The sequence below is a fragment of the Anomaloglossus baeobatrachus genome, chromosome 9 (assembly GCF_048569485.1).
Source record: "Anomaloglossus baeobatrachus isolate aAnoBae1 chromosome 9, aAnoBae1.hap1, whole genome shotgun sequence".
In the NCBI taxonomy this organism is placed as follows: domain Eukaryota; kingdom Metazoa; phylum Chordata; class Amphibia; order Anura; family Aromobatidae; genus Anomaloglossus; species Anomaloglossus baeobatrachus.
In genome coordinates, this window is record NC_134361.1 from 49,956,085 (window position 1) to 49,973,224 (window position 17,140).

The window sequence follows — 17,140 nt, forward strand, 5'->3', positions numbered from 1 at the left end:
GTCCGCAGGGCCTTGTGGCTACGTGAATGGAAGGCAGACTCTGCTTCCAAAAAGTTCTTAACCGGTTTGCCACTTTCTGGCGACCGCCTGTTTGGTGAGCGATTGGATGAAATCATTAAGCAATCCAAGGGAAAGGACTCATCCTTACCCCAGTCCAAACCAAACAGACCTCAACAACGGAAGGTACAATCGAGGTTTCGGTCCTTTCGGCCCGCGGCCAGGTCTCAATTCTCCTCGTCCAACAGGCCACAGAAGGGTCAGAGGGACTCCGATTCATGGCGGTCTAAGTCACGTCCTAAAAAGACCGCCGGAGGAACCGCTCCCAAAGCGGCTTCCTCATGACTTTCGGCCTCTTCAAACCGCATCCTCGGGCGGTGGCAGGCTCTCCCGCTTTTGCGACGCCTGGCTGCCACAGGTACAAGACCGTTGGGTGAGAGACATTCTGTCTCACGGTTACAGGATAGAGTTCAGCTCTCGTCCTCCGACTCGTTTCTTCAGAACATCTCCGCCCCCCGAGCGAGCCGATGCTCTTCTTCAGGCGGTCAGCACTCTGAAGGCAGAAGGAGTGGTGATCCCTGTTCCTCTTCAGCAACAGGGTCACGGTTTTTACTCCAACTTGTTTGTGGTGCCAAAAAAGGACGGATCTTTCCGTCCTGTTCTGGACCTAAAACTGCTCAACAAACACGTAAAAACCAGGCGGTTCCGGATGGAATCGCTCCGCTCCGTCATTGCCTCAATGTCCCAAGGAGATTTCCTAGCATCAATCGACATCAAAGATGCTTATCTCCACGTACCGATTGCATCAGAGCATCAGCGCTTCCTGCGTTTCGCCATAGGGGACGAACACCTTCAGTTCGTGGCACTGCCTTTCGGCCTGGCGACAGCCCCACGGGTTTTCACCAAGGTCATGGCAACAGTGGTAGCAGTCCTACACTCTCAGGGACACTCGGTGATCCCTTACTTAGACGATCTGCTTGTCAAGGCACCCTCTCGAGTGGCATGCCAACACAGCCTGGACATTGCTCTGGAGACACTCCAGAGATTCGGGTGGATCATCAATTTCCCAAAGTCAAATCTGACACCGGCCCAATCACTGACATATCTTGGCATGGAGTTTCATACTCTCTCAGCGATAGTGAAGCTTCCGCTGAACAAACAGCGTTCACTACAGACAGGGGTGCAATCTCTCCTTCAAGGCCAGTCACACCCCTTGAGGCGCCTCATGCATTTCCTAGGGAAGATGGTGGCAGCAATGGAGGCAGTTCCTTTTGCGCAGTTTCATCTGCGTCCACTTCAGTGGGACATTCTCCGCAAATGGGACAGGAAGTCGACGTCCCTCGACAGGAACATCTCCCTTTCTCAGGCAGCCAAAGCCTCCCTTCGGTGGTGGCTTCTTCCCACTTCATTGTCGAAGGGGAAATCCTTCCTACCCCCATCCTGGGCGGTGGTCACGACGGACGCGAGTCTGTCAGGGTGGGGAGCGGTCTTTCTCCACCACAGGGCTCAGGGTACCTGGACTCAGCCGGAGTCCTCCCTACAGATCAATGTTCTGGAGATAAGGGCAGTGTATCTTGCCCTGAAGGCGTTCCAGCCGTGGCTGGAAGGCAAGCAGATCCGAATTCAGTCGGACAACTCCACCGCGGTGGCATACATCAACCACCAAGGCGGAACACGCAGTCGGCAAGCCTTCCAGGAAGTCCGGCGGATTCTGCTGTGGGTGGAAGCCACAGCCTCCACCATCTCCGCAGTTCACATCCCGGGCGTAGAAAACTGGGAAGCAGACTTTCTCAGTCGCCAGGGCATGGACGCAGGGGAATGGTCCCTTCACCCGGACGTGTTTCAAGAGATCTGTTGCCGCTGGGGGATGCCGGACGTCGACCTAATGGCGTCACGGCACAACAACAAGGTCCCGGCATTCATGGCACGGTCTCAAGATCACAGCGCTCTGGCGGCGGACGCATTAGTTCAGGATTGGTCGCAGTTCCAACTACCTTATGTGTTTCCTCCTCTGGCACTGCTGCCCAGAGTGTTACGCAAGATCAGGTCCGACTGCCGTCGCGCCATCCTCGCCGCTCCAGATTGGCCGAGGAGGTCGTGGTACCCGGATCTGTGGCATCTCACGGTGGGCCAACCGTGGGCACTACCAGACCGACCAGATTTACTGTCTCAAGGGCCGTTTTTCCATCTGAATTCTGCGGCCCTCAACCTGACTGTGTGGCCATTGAGTCCTGGATCCTAGCGTCTTCAGGGTTATCTCAAGAGGTCATTGCCACTATGAGACAGGCCAGGAAACCAACGTCCGCCAAGATCTACCACAGGACGTGGAGGATATTCTTATCCTGGTGCTCTGATCAGGGTTTTTCTCCCTGGCCATTTGCCTTGCCTACTTTTCTTTCCTTCCTTCAATCCGGATTGGAAAAGGGTTTGTCGCTTGGCTCCCTTAAGGGACAGGTCTCAGCGCTCTCTGTGTTTTTTCAGAAGCGCCTAGCCAGACTTCCACAGGTACGCACGTTCCTGCAGGGGGTTTGTCACATAGTCCCTCCTTACAAGCGTCCGTTAGAACCCTGGGATCTGAACAGGGTGCTGATGGTTCTTCAGAAACCACCGTTCGAGCCAATGAGGGATATTTCTCTTTCACGCCTTTCGCAGAAAGTGGTCTTCCTAGTAGCAGTCACATCACTTCGGAGAGTGTCTGAGCTGGCAGCGCTGTCATGCAAAGCCCCTTTCCTGGTGTTTCACCAGGACAAGGTGGTTCTGCGGCCGGTTCCGGAATTTCTCCCGAAGGTGGTATCCCCCTTTCATCTCAATCAGGATATCTCTTTACCTTCTTTTTGTCCTCATCCAGTTCACCAATGTGAAAAGGATTTGCACTTGTTAGATCTGGTGAGAGCACTCAGACTCTACATTTCTCGTACGGCGCCCCTGCGCCGCTCGGATGCACTCTTTGTCCTTGTCGCTGGCCAGCGTAAAGGGTCACAGGCTTCCAAGTCAACCCTGGCTCGGTGGATCAAGGAACCAATTCTCGAAGCCTACCGTTCTTCTGGGTTTCCGATTCCCTCAGGGCTGAAGGCCCATTCTACCAGAGCCGTGGGTGCGTCCTGGGCTTTGCGGCACCAGGCTACGGCTCAGCAGGTGTGTCAGGCGGCTACCTGGTCGAGCCTGCACACTTTCACAAAACACTATCAGGTGCATACCTATGCTTCGGCAGATGCCAGCCTAGGTAGGCGAGTCCTGCAGGGGGCGGTTTCCCACCTGTAGGAAGGGGCCGTTTTTACGGCTCTATTACGAGGTATTATTTTACCCACCCAGGGACTGCTTTTGGACGTCCCAATTGTCTGGGTCTCCCAATGGAGCGACAAAGAAGAAGGGAATTTTGTTTACTTACCGTAAATTCCTTTTCTTCTAGCTCCAATTGGGAGACCCAGCACCCGCCCCTGTTCCCTTCGGGCTGTTGTTCTTTTGTGTACACATGTTGTTCATGTTGAATTGTTCTTTTGGTTCATGGTTCAGTTCTCCGAACTTCCTTCGGATTGAATTTACTTTAGACCAATTTATAAGTTTTCCTCCTTCCTGCTTTTGCACCAAAACTGAGGAGCCCGTGATGCACGGGGGGGGGTGTATAGGCAGAAGGGGAGGGGCTTTACACTTTTAAGTGTAATACTTTGTGTGGCCTCCGGAGGCAGAAGCTATACACCCAATTGTCTGGGTCTCCCAATTGGAGCTAGAAGAAAAGGAATTTACGGTAAGTAAACAAAATTCCCTTCTTTTCAGCCTTTTTTTCTCTCCCTGCACACTTAAAGGGAACTTGTCACCACTTTTTTGCCCTATAAGCTGCGGCCACCACCACCGGGCTCTTATATACAGTGTTCTAACATACTGTATATAAGAGCCCAGGACATTGTGAGAACATAAAAAACACTTTATAATACTCACCTAAACGGTCGCTCGGTTGGCCAGATGTTTTTCTCCGGTGCCGGCGCCTCCTCTTTCAGCCATCTTCGTCCTCTTTCTGAAGCCTGGGTGCATGACGCGTCTACGTTATACACACTCGCCGGTCCTGCGCAGGCGCACTACAATATTTTGATCTGCCCTGCTCAGGATCTGAATGCCGGCGAGTGTGGATGACGTCGGACCAGTCATGCACCGCGGCTAGAGAAGGAGGACAAAGATGGGCGAAAGAGGCGGCGCCGGCAACGGAGACGCCCATCTGGCCAACCGAGCGACCGTTTAGGTGAGTATTATAAAGGGATTTGTACATTCTACACAGCGGCCTGGGTTCTTATATACAGCATGTTAGAATGCTGTATATAAGAGGCCACTGGTGAGGGGCGCAGCTTATAGGGCAAAAAACTGGTGACAGGTTCCTTTTAACATTGATGTGGTCTGTGGTCATAAATCAGCTGAGAGGAGCTCCAAAAAAGACAGATAAGAGAGTTAGGCCTCTTTTACACATCCGTTTTTTGCCATCAGGCACAATCCGGCGAATTGCGGCTAAAACAGATCCGGCGCCGGATTCATTTTTTCCTCATAGACTTGTATTAGCGCCAGATTGTGCCGCATGGCCTTGCGTTTCATATGGCATGTGCCAGATCCGGCGAAATTTGTGTTTGCGGCAGCTGAAAAGGAACATCCAAAGCCACATTTTTTATGTCCGGTGACATATTGGAAGTCGCCGTCCCTTTTTTTTTTTTTTTTTTTTTTTTTTTTTTTTATTTTATATACAATGCAAGCCTATGGGCGCCAGATCCATCATCATCCGGCAAATGACGGAATGAGGCGGCCGGGTCTGGTTTTTGCCTCTGACGTTGTGTAAATTCACTTCTGGTCACAAAAATCTCTCTCTCTCCTCATCTAACTGTTTGAAAGGAAAAAAAAAAATTGGACTACGGATCCGTTGTTTGCCGGATCAGTCGCATCAGTTTTGCAACAATCTGCCACGGGTCCATTGCATCAGTCACAAACCAGATTGCGCCTGATGCCAAAAAACGGAAGTGTGAAAGCAGCCTTACAAACCCTCCTGGCAGACAGTGCGCTTACTGACAGGTTACTCCGTTAAGGCTCTGTGCGCACTAGACCATTTTACCCGCGGATTTGCCGCGGAAATTTCTTGAGAAATGTCTGCAATCTTTGTGCAGACATTTCCCAGCAAATTCTATGGGAAAAAAAATTGCTGTGCGCACTGTGCGGATTTTTCTCAAGACATTTCCTTGAGAAGAATTTTTCTCGAGAAAATTTCTTGAGAAAATGAGCATGTTCATTATTTCCGCAGGTACCCTGCGGATTTCAGCAGTACAGCCTGCAAAATCCGCAGGGAACCACCCGCAGGAAAATCGCGGCAAATCCGCATGCGGATTTGGTGCGGATTTTTTCCGGAGGTCCGGAAATCTTTCACTCCCAGAAGTTTCTCAAGACATTTTCTTGAGAAACTTCACATTTCTAGTGCGCACATAGCCTAAGGCTAGTTTCACACTTGCGTTGAACGGTATCCGTTGCATTGCGTTGTGTGATGGATGCAACGGATGTGTTGCATATAGTGGCACAACGGATGCTGCAAAACAACACAATTCGTTTACTGTGAACGATCAGCTGATCGCTAACAGTAGTCGGCCGCCGGGTGATCAGCCGATCACTCCCAGTAGCCGGCCGCCGGGTGATCAGCCGATCACTCCCAGTAGCCGGCCGCCGGGTGATCAGCCGATCGCTCACAGTAGCCGGCCGCCGGGTGATCAGCCGATCGCTCACAGTAGCCGGCCGCCGGGTGATCAGCCGATCACTCCCAGTAGCCGGCCGCCGGGTGATCAGCCGATCACTCCCAGTAGCCGGCCGCCGGGTGATCAGCTGATCGTTCGGTCGCCGACAATGTGTGCGGGGGGCGGAGTGCGAAGTGGGTGGAGCCGAGCGGGGCCATGGCTGAGGACGTCAGTGCCGTGGGGACTGCATAGCTGGGGGACAGGTGAGTGTGAGTGTGTGAGAGGGGGGGAAGGAGCGGAGCCGAGCGGGGAAGTGTCGGGCTCCTGGCACACGTAACCAGGGTTCCTTGGTTACCCGATGTGTACCCTGGTTACAGGTGGAGGGAGCCAGAGAGAGCATGCACAGAGAAATCCAAAGAATTGCGCTGCTCAAAAAAACGTTACATGCTGCGTTCCTTCCGCACGACGCAGCGTCAAAATAACGACGCTGCGTCGTCCGGCGGATGCAACGCTGAGACTTGCGTTACAGTGCGTCATCCATACAAGTCTATGGAGAATAGCGCAGTGCGTTAACGGACTGCGCTATTCTCCATGGTGACGGACTCCGCTGAACGCAAGTGTGAAACTAGCCTAACTCATTTTGCAGCAAGCAACCGTGCAAGCCATGGAGATTTTTTTTTAATAAAATCCAATTACAAAAATGTACCCAAAATACATGCATGTATTTTAGCTAAAAAAAAATCACTTTACAATGGTGTTTTTCTTTAAACCCATTTAACCAATTAGCTTCCATAGCCTCTGTTTATAACATTACATACCAGATTGCAGAAGGAGTTACCAGAGAATCGGTCAGTGAGCTTGTTGGAAAGCATTGTCTGCAATCAACAGATGTCTTGTTCACTAGATGACTTGTGACTAGATGAAAGATAAAGGGGGTTCCATTTTTAGTGTTTTGGGGTTGTTTTTTTTTTCTTTTTTTGTTTACAAATTCCATGTGGCTCTACTGTAATTGATAAAATCAACCTTTAAAGGGGTGGTCCGGTGAGAATAAATCGTCACCTTATCCAGAAGATAGGTGATGACTTGCGATCGGTGAGAGCCCACTTTTTTGTGATTGATGGATCCTATGTTATCCATTGTGTATATAAGGTATTATATTTTATTGTAATCCGTCCCGACTGTGTTGATAATGAAACTGCTGAAAAGTCTTTTGTAAAGGACAGGAAGTGTGAGGCATGCATTGCCGTGCATTTACACTGATCAATTACAAGCGTTCCTGAGAGGTATGGACTGTAAGCTCTGTCAGATGAGCTCACTGATGGATTCATTGTTAACTCCTTCTGCAGTCCAGTATGTACTCACTTACAGAATGTGCAAGATTAATAGTTAAAAACGCTTGACCGGACACTCCTCTTATGCGTCATGTTTCTTAACCCTTTAATTCTCATTGCAGTCTGTTACCTTTAAGACCACAAGCAGAAATCTCGCCCGGGCGATGTGCATGAAGAATCTGAAGCTGACCATCATCATTGTGATTGTGACAATAGTGAGTACGGAGGAGCGGTCCCATTATACTGTATACACTTATCGCTTGTAAGGGTGTTTCCTAAAGGGTGCTTTACACGCTGCGACATCGCTAGCGATCTCGTTAGCGATGTGACCCGCCAGATCGCAGATGCGATCTGCCGAGATCACACATGTGACCAGTGCGATAAAAACGACCTATGTGCGATCCCAGCAGATCGCATCTGAGATCCGGCGTGTCACATCGCTAACGAGATTGCTAGCGATGTCGCAGCGTGTAAAGCACCCTTAATCCCAAACAACTCCTTTTTAGAGAGCGTGTCATCAGAAAATGGACTTTTGGTTTTATTTATTTTTTTTTTTTACATTTTTGATATCACTATAGTAAAAAAGAATAGCATATTTTCCACTGACCATGAGGCCTAATATTGGGTCCCAACTCCCTGACAGTGGACCCTATTTGTTTCTATAGAAGCATTATCTGAGCGTGCTCTTATCCTATCAAAGGAATTGTGAAGCTATAGAGAGAAGGTGAGCTGTGACATCACCTATTATGAATGGTGGATCCTGTTATCTACTCTATATAGAGATGTTATCAGTCATTGTACAGGGGAGGAGGTAAGCTGTGACATCACCTATTGAGAATGGTGGATTCTGTGCGATCTACTGTATATAGAGGTGTTATCAATCGTACAGTAGGAGAGGAGGTGAGCTATGACACATATTTTGAATGTTGGATGCTGTGTTATCTCCTATAGGTGTTATCAGTCATTGTACAGTAGGGGAGGAGCTAAGCTGTGACATCTCCTATTGTGATTGGTGGGTTATCCAATGTATATAATGATATCAGTAGTTGTGCAGGGGAGGAGGTGAGCTGTGACATCACCTATCATGAATGGTGGATCCTATTATCTACTATATAGTTAGATGTTATCAGTCATTGTACAGGGGAGCAGGTAAGCTGTGACATCACCTATTGAGAATGTTGGATTCTGTGCTATCTACTGTATATAGAGGTGTTATCAATCATTGTACAGTAGGTGAGGAGGTGAGCTGTTACCATCTATTGTGAATGGTGGGTTATCTACTGTATATAGAGATGTTATCAGTAATTGTACAGGGGAAGAGGTGAGCTGTGACACTGCCTATTATGAATGGCGGATTCTGTTTACATCTCTATATACAGTAGATAACGGAATTTACCATTCATAATAGGCAATGTCACAGTTCACCACCTCCCATGTAAAATTACTGATATCTCTATATACAGTGGATATCAGTAATTGTACAGGGGAGGAGGTGAGCTGTGACATCACCTATTATAAATAGTGGATTCTGTTATCTACTGTATATAGAGATGTTATCAGTCATTGTAGAAGAGGAGAAGGTGAACTGCGATATCACCTATTGTGAATGGTGGGTCCTGTGTTATCTACTGTATACAGAGGTGATCCGTAATTGTACAGAAAGAGGAGGAGGTGAGCTGTGACATCACTTATTGTAAATGGTGAATCTTGTGTTATCTACTTTCTATAGAGGTGTTATCAGTCATTGCACATTAGGGGGAGAAGGTTAGCTGTGATATCTCACTTTTTGGAAATGGTGGATCCTGTATTATCTATAGTATAGTGTGTGTATGTATAGGTTTTATTTTAGTATAATCCTGTCTATGAAGACCATGAGACTTCTGAAAAGTCTTCTGTAAAGAACAGGACGTGTGCGTCTAGTGTAAGGGTTGTCAGATTTTTCTTTTCTTTATCGTTCCTTATGGGAGACCCAAACCATGGGTGTATAGCTTCTGCCTCCGGAGGACACACAAAGTACTACACTCAAACGTGTAGCTCCTCCCTCCTGGCTATATACACCCCCTGGATGACAATCTACCCAGTTCAATGCTTTGTGTTTCAGGAGGTACACACACTTGCATTCTCTGATATTTTTTCATTTTTATTTTGATTTTCAAGATTTGGAAGAAAAGCGGGTCCAGTCTGGACTCCCGGCATGTCCCTTCACACCCCACTCTGTCGGCGGTGCTGTTAAGGTTGACTTTACAAGGCTGGAGCCTTCACATGCCGCGCTCCTTCTCATCCTCTGAGAGGCTCTGGGTTGAAGTGGGAGCCGTCACGGTCCTCTCTGCTTGCAGGAGACCGGTCTCCATCCGCAGCCCTGTCTGGTTCCTGCTGGAAGGAGCGTTCACCCCCCCTCAGGGACTGGCCCTGCGTCTCAAAAGCTAAGTATTGAGACGTTTTTCAGGGGTCCCGGGTACTTTTATTAGGGGGACAGTATGTGTTTTATCGTTACTGTAAATTCCGGCCGGTTCTGGGGGTTTCCCCTGAGAACCGCGCCGAAGGTGCCTGCTCGTCGGCCGCATTTTAAAATCTAGGCCCCGGCTTCAGTTTGGGCCTAGTTTCGGTTTCGGCTTTTCTGCATGTCATGCATACAGGACGCCGCCCGGCCAGCAGAGGGGAGGGCACTCCTCTCTGGGGAGATGTTCCCTCCCCTGTATCTCTCCCTGTATCTCTCTGGCCCTCCGTTTTCCCGCTCTTGGCCTAATACCCGCCCCCCTCCTCCTTCCAGCGCCATTTTCTCAGCGTTCTTACACTGGACGGCGCTGGATGCTGCAGCTGCTGCTGTTTAGGAGGGCTGACGCTTCACTTGGGCTTTGAGCTGTGGAATCCGGAGGGCACACAGAGAGCGGTCTGGTAAGCCACAACCTCTGGTTGTGGACTTTTATTACACTCTCAGGCATTCTACAGGAGTGTATTCTGGCTGCAGAGCCTCCACCATCAGCAGCATGTCTGTCACCAGGAGCAAGGCTGCAAACATGTATGCTATATGCACTGCTTGTAAGCTCATTCTGCCAGAGCCAAGCACATACCCACATTGTGATGCCTGTGCTAATATGGTTGTGTCTCAGCCTGGAGCCTCCTCAGGGGTCCCTCCGGCTGCTCCGGCCCCGGTGGCTGAACCCCCGGCTTGGGTAGCATCCTTTTCACAAGCTATTTCCCAGTCTTTTGCCGACTCCATGGGGCAGCTGTCCCGGACACTGCTGACCATGCATCAGCCCCCTTCTCAGGGTGCCCCTGCTACTCTGAGCTCTGCAGAGCTCTCAGAGCATGTCCTAGAACCCCGTCCCCCTAAACGGAGACGCAGGGACCCTTCTCCTTCCTCTTCCCACGGCTCTGATTCACGTGCCGAGGGGCAGGGCGAGGAGGATTCGTTTACTGTGGGCTCAGACTCTACCTCTATGTACCCCATTGACTTGTCTGAGGGTGATGCGGATGTTAGTGACTTGATTGCATCCATTAACTCCGTACTGAACCTCAACCCACCGGAGTCAGAGGAACAAGCCTCTCTGGTAGAGATACACCAGTTTACCTCACCTAAGAAAGCTAGGAGTATGTTCTTTAACCACTCCAGCTTTCAGACCACTGTTACCAAGCCCAGGGCCTGTCCTGACAAACGTTTTCCGAAGCGTAGTTCAGATGACCGTTTTCCTTTTCCACCAGAGGTGGTTAAGGAATGGGCCCAGTCCCCAAAGGTAGACCCTCCGGTGTCCAGAATCTCAGCCCGCACAGTCGTAGCTGTGGCTGATGGCACTTCTCTTAAGGATCCCACTGACCGCCAGGTTGACCTTTTGGCCAAGTCTGTATATGAGGCGGCAGGAGCCTCGTTCTCCCCGTCTTTTGCGGCAGTGTGGGCTCTTAAAGCAGTCTCTGCCTCTCTGGAGGAGATACATTCACTAACCAGGGACTCTATTCCTGAGATGGATGCCTTAACTTCTCAAGCTTCGGCTTTTGCATCCTACGCCATGTCTGCCATCCTGGAGGCTTCTCACCGCACGGCGGTGGCCTCCGCTAACTCCCTCGCGATCCGCAGGATCTTGTGGCTTCGAGAGTGGAAAGCAGACGCTTCCTCTAAGAAGTACCTTGCGAGTCTCCCTTTTGCTGGGTCCCGGCTGTTTGGGGAACAGCTGGATGACATAATTAAGGAAGCTACTGGCGGGAAGAGTACTTCCTTGCCACAAACTAAAGCCAGGAAACCTGTCCAGGGCAGGATCCAATCGAGGTTTCGTTCCTTTCGTTCCTCTAACTGGTCATCCTCTAAGCCCTCGGCCTCGTCCACTACCGCAGCCAAGGATCGTAAATCCAACTGGCGCGCAAAGCCCCGTCCTCAAAAGACCGGAGGAGCTGCTGCCACTAAGGCAGCCTCCTCTTGACTATCTGGCTGCGCCAGCAACGTCCTTGGTCGGTGGCAGGCTCTCCCACTTTGGAGACGTGTGGTTTCAACACGTCGCCGATCAGTGGGTGCGGGATATAATCTCCCACGGCTACAGGATAGAATTTTCTTCCAGCCCGCCAAACAGATTTTTTTCTGTCCACACCCCCCTGCTCCAAAGCCGCCGCCTTCTCTCAGGCCGTGGCATCCCTGCAGGCCAGCGGTGTAATTGTTCCGGTTCCCGCCCGGGAACGGTTCAGCGGTTTCTACTCAAACCTCTTTTTAGTCCCCAAGAAGGACGGTTCCTTCCGGCCCATCCTGGATCTCAAGCTTCTCAACAAGCATGTTCAGGTGCGGCACTTTCGCATGGAATCTCTGAGATCGGTCATTGCCTCAATGACCCAAGGAGATTTTCTGGCATCCATCGACATCAGAGATGCCTATCTGCATGTGCCTATTGCGGTCTCACACCAGCGTTGGCTGCGCTTTGCAATCGGAGAGGAACATTTCCAATTTGTGGCTCTCCCCTTCGGCTTAGCCACGGCCCCTCGAGTATTCACCAAGGTCATGGCAGCTGTGGTTGCGGTCCTGCACCTCCAGGGGTTGGCAGTGATTCCTTACCTGGACGACCTTCTAGTCAAGGCCTCATCCAGTGTAGACTGCCAGCGGAGTGTCTCTCTCACTCTCGCCACGCTAGTTCAGTTCAGGTGGCTTGTCAACCTGCCCAAGTCCACTCTGATCCCGACCCAGGTACTTATGTACCTAGGGATGCAATTCGAGACTCTGCCGGCACTTGTCAAGTTGCCCTTAGTCAAACAGCAGTCCCTTCGTCTGGCGGTGCGCGCTCTGCTGAGGCACCGCCGTCATTCCATCAGACACCTCATGCAGGTGCTGGGTCAGATGGTGGCGTCAATGGAAGCGGTTCCCTTTGCCTAGTTCCATCTGCGTCCCCTGCAGCTGGACATTCTCCGCTGTTGGGACAAGCAGATCTCTTCCTTGCACAGGCTGGTGGCTCTGTCATCACAGGCTAGGAGCTCCCTTCAGTGGTGGCTTCGGCCCCTCTCTCTCTGTCACAGGGACGCTCCTTCCTGACTCCGTCCTGGGTGATCCTCACCACGGATGCCAGCCTCTCCGGTTGGGGAGCAGTATTTCTCCATCACCGAGCACAGGGCACTTGGACTCCGTCCGAATCAGCCCTCTCGATCAATGTGCCGGAGATCAGAGCTGTGTTGCTAGCCCTCCTAGCCTTTCACCACCTGTTGGCGGGCAGGCACATTCGGGTTCAGTCGGACAACGCGACAACGGTTGCCTACATCAATCACCGGGGCGGGACTCACAGCCGTCTGGCGATGTTGGAGGTTCAACGAATCCTCCAGTGGACGGAGGACTCCAAGTCCACCATATCTGCAGTCCACATCCCAGGCGTGGAAAACTGGGAGGCCGATTATCTCAGCCGTCAAACCGTGGACAGCGGCGAGTGGGCCCTGCATCTGTCAGTGTTCAGATCAATCTGCCGCAAGTGGGGCACTCCGGAAGTGGATCTAATGGCATCCCGGCACAACAACAAGGTTCCGGTTTACGTGGCTCGCTCCCACGATCCTCAAGCCTTCGCAGCAGACGCACTGGTTCAAGATTGGTCTCAGTTCCGTCTGGCCTATGTGTTTCCCCCTCTAGCTCTCTTGCCCAGGGTTCTGCGCAAGATCAGAATGGAGGGCCGTCGAGTCATACTCATTGCTCCGGACTGGCCCAGGCGAGCTTGGTACCCAGACCTGCTCCGTCTGTCCGTAGAGGTGCCGTGGCATCTCCCGGACCGCCCAGACCTTCTCTCTCAAGGTCCGTTCTTCCGCCAGAATTCTGCGGCTCTCAGATTGACGGCGTGGCTCTTGAGTCCTGGATCCTGACGGATTCAGGCATTCCCTCTGAGGTCATCTCCACCATGACTCAGGCTCGGAAGTCTTCCTCGGCCAAGATTTACCACAGGACTTGGAGGATTTTCTTGTCCTGGTGTCGCTCTTCCGACCATGCTCCTTGGCCGTTCTCCTTGCCGACCATCCTGTCTTTTCTACAGTCCGGTCTACAGCTAGGTCTGCCCCTCAATTCCCTCAAGGGACAGGTGTCGGCTCTGTCGGTATTGTTCCAGCGGCGTATCGCCCGACTGGCTCAGGTGCGCACCTTCATGCAGGGCGCATCTCACATCATTCCTCCTTACCGGCGGCCCCTGGATCCCTGGGACCTTAATCTGGTCCTCACGGCCTTACAGAAACCCCCCTTTGAGCCTCTCAGGGAGGTTCCTTTGTTTAGACTTTCACAGAAAGTTGTTTTTCTAGTAGCCATAACTTCTCTCAGGAGAGTTTCTGATTTGGCTGCGCTCTCTTCGGAATCCCCCTTTTTGGTGTTTCACCAAGACGAGGTGGTTCTTCGTCCGACTCCGGACTTTCTCCCTAAGGTGGTGTCTCCTTTCCACCTTAACCAGGACATTTCATTGCCTTCTCTATGTCCGGCCCCTGTGCATCGTTTTGAGAAGGCGTTGCACTCCTTAGATTTGGTGCGGGCGCTCCGAATCTATGTGTCACGCACCGCCGTTTTTAGGCGGTGCACCTCACTTTTTGTGCTAAACACTGGTCAGCGCAAGGGTCTCGCTGCTTCTAAACCGACCCTAGCTCGTTGGATCAGGTCGGCTATCACCGATGCCTACCAGTTTTCTCAGGTGCCTCCTCCGCCAGGGATTAAGGCACACTCGACCAGAGCTGTCGGTGCCTCCTGGGCTTTCAGGCACCAGGCTACGGCTCAGCAGGTTTGTCAGGCTGCCACGTGGTCCAGTCTGCACACTTTTTCGAAGCACTACCAAGTGCATGCTCATGCTTCGGCAGATGCGAGCTTGGGCAGACGCATTCTTCAGGCGGCTGTCGCCCATTTGTGAAGTTAGGTTTTGCCTACTTCTCAGTTTGGTTTATTTCCCACCCATGGACTGCTTTGGAACGTCCCATGGTCTGGGTCTCCCATAAGGAACGATAAAGAAAAAGAGAATTTTGTTTACTTACCGTAAATTCTTTTTCTTGTAGTTCCGACATGGGAGACCCAGCACCCTCCCTGTTGCCTGTTGGCAGTTTTTTGTTCCGTGTGTTTCACCGGCTGTTGTTAGTAGTCAGAGTTCTGGTCTTTCCGAGTTTTACTCTATCTCTACTTATGGGTGGATGTCCTCCTTCAGCTTTTGCACTGAACTGGGTAGATTGTCATCCAGGGGGTGTATATAGCCAGGAGGGAGGAGCTACACGTTTGAGTGTAGTACTTTGTGTGTCCTCCGGAGGCAGAAGCTATACACCCATGGTTTGGGTCTCCCATGTCGGAACTATAAGAAAAAGAATTTACGGTAAGTAAACAAAATTCTCTTTTTTAGGTAAGGTTTTGTCTTTTTTTTTTTTTTTTTTTTTTTTTTTTTCTAAAAATAAATAATTTTACGTAAATGTGAACAATATGTGATTTTGTTATGAGACGTTCTTAGTTAAGCGACCGTTCCCTGATATATCTAGTGTTGTATTCCTCTGGACTCATCCGCTGTGTTCCTCCTCAGGTCGTCATCTACATCATTGTGTCGGCAGCATGCGGAGGGCTGACATGGCCCAACTGTGTGAATAAGTAGCCCCTCTCCATCTCCCCCATCTCCTCTGATGCATGAAGACCATCAACAGGAACCAGAGCGCAGCGTACGACCTGTTCACACATGTAGCGTCCTGTAGAAAAGAGACTTGATGGAAAAGCCTTTTCCCCCCCAGACACCGAGGTATGGGACGTTCTCCGCCATCGGTGGCCCCTCCATCCATATCGGACAATGTATCTCTCTGCCTTATACCTCCCGCTCCCCCGGAGTCCGCCGTCCCGTGCAGCCACTGGAGATGAAGGGCGGTGACGGGACGTGGCGTTCCACCATTTCTTTATTTGCACCCATTTCTGTCCTTAAATAATATATGTATATTGGACGGGTTCATGTTTTAACCTCTGCCGAGTGTTTTGTCCTTTTAATTTTCTCTGACCCAGCCGCCCGTGTAATTGATGCCATCCACCCCCGCTCTTCATGGGGCAAAACCACTGTTATTTTTCTATGACACTATCACTCCCATAAATCATCTCCCGGCCACCATCGTGAAGGTGAGGTAGGTGACATGTCCGCGTGCTCGGGTCATCCGGTAATGACGGCTAATTTGCAGGCCCTCGGACGTCTAAGTGGACCATCTGCCAGTGTACACAGCCCTGTGCCCTCTCTTTAAAGCTGTACCCTGATTTTAGGAAAGCTGGAAGACCACCCCACTGGAAGCCGTCCATGCTGGTTATCACCCCAAAATTCATGCACACAGCTGTATCCATTAGATATGGCATGGATCGGTCCAGCAGCCACGTTGGCAACCTATGGCTACCACAAGGGAGCCCTGCAATGGGATCAGTGGCTCCTCTTTGGGCTAGCTGGCCTAGCACCACAACATGGGTGCAATGTGATGTGACATTGTGCCAGGCCGACTACTCTAAAGAAGAGCCACAGATGCCGGGAGGTAGGAGGCAGTTCACAGGGGGCTCCTGTCCGGTGGCCACAGGTGACTGACGTGGCTGATGGACCAGGTCCTGAGAATCGATTCACACCACGCACATTTCACTGTACAGTCAGACAGGGCCATGTATCCACTAATGACTCCCATTACAAAGAAGATAGTGGATACCGTGCAGGATTTATTTTTTTGTTACTGTGACGCTGCTGTCCAGCTCAATTTTTGAAAAAAGTGCATGAGATCTATGGACATGTTTTAATAAGGGCATACATTACATGTTCTTAAAGGGAACCTGTCACCAGATTTGGGGCCTATAAGCTGCGGCCACCACCAGTGGTCTCTTATCTACATTATTCTAACATTCTGTATATAAGAGCCCAGGCCGCTGTGAGAACATAAAAATCACTTTATAATACTCACCTAAGGTGCGGTGCAGACTGGTCAGATGGGTGTCTTCGTTCTCCGGTACCGGCGCATTCTCTTTCGGCCATCTTGGTCGTCCTTCTTCTGAAGCCTGGGTGCATGACGCGTCCTACGTCATCCACACTAGCCGGCATTGAGGACCAGAGCAGGCGCACTACAACACTTGTGCCTGCGCAAGACCTCAATGCAGGCTAGTGTGGATGACTTAGGACGTGTCATGCACCCAGGATTCAGAAGGACGACAAAGATGGCCGAAAGAGGAGGCGCCGATACCGGAGAATGGAGACTTCCATCTAACCGGTCTGCACCGCCCCTTAAGTGAGTATTATAAAGTGATTTTTACATTATACACAGCGGCTTGGGCTCTTATATACAGCATGTTAGAATGTATATAAGAGCTCACTGGTGGTGGCCGCAGCTTATAGGCCCCAAATCTGGTGACCGGTTCCCTTTTTAAATATGTGAACAGAACCCAACCGGTATGGATTCATTATACAGCACCCATAGACCTGTAGGATCCCCGTTTTTTTTTTTTCTTTCATGGACTCTTTGAAAATACTGGCATTACTTAAAGATAATAAGGTACCTCCTCCTGACCACATACATCGGCACATTTGGTACCTATATGTCTGCAGTGTCATGTTCATGGGTCCTGGACCTTGGAATATTGGGGTTATCAACAATACGGATACTAGATATCCGCAAAAAGATTCATGATGCCCCCCCCCCCCCCCTCCAATCTCTAGT

At 50.8% G+C, this 17,140-nt stretch overlaps 1 protein-coding gene across 1 annotated transcript in view; it reads left to right on the forward strand.

The window, feature by feature from the left end:
• The window catches only part of VAMP7 (vesicle associated membrane protein 7), a 58,575-nt gene extending 42,272 nt beyond the window's left edge, over positions 1–16,303 (forward strand). The window contains exons 7-8 of the mRNA XM_075322637.1: positions 7,144–7,236; positions 15,004–16,303. Coding sequence (XP_075178752.1) covers positions 7,144–7,236; positions 15,004–15,072 — 162 coding nt within the window. The 3' untranslated portion in view covers positions 15,073–16,303. The remainder of the gene's footprint in view (positions 1–7,143; positions 7,237–15,003) is intronic.
• Positions 16,304–17,140: the final 837 nt, after the last annotated feature.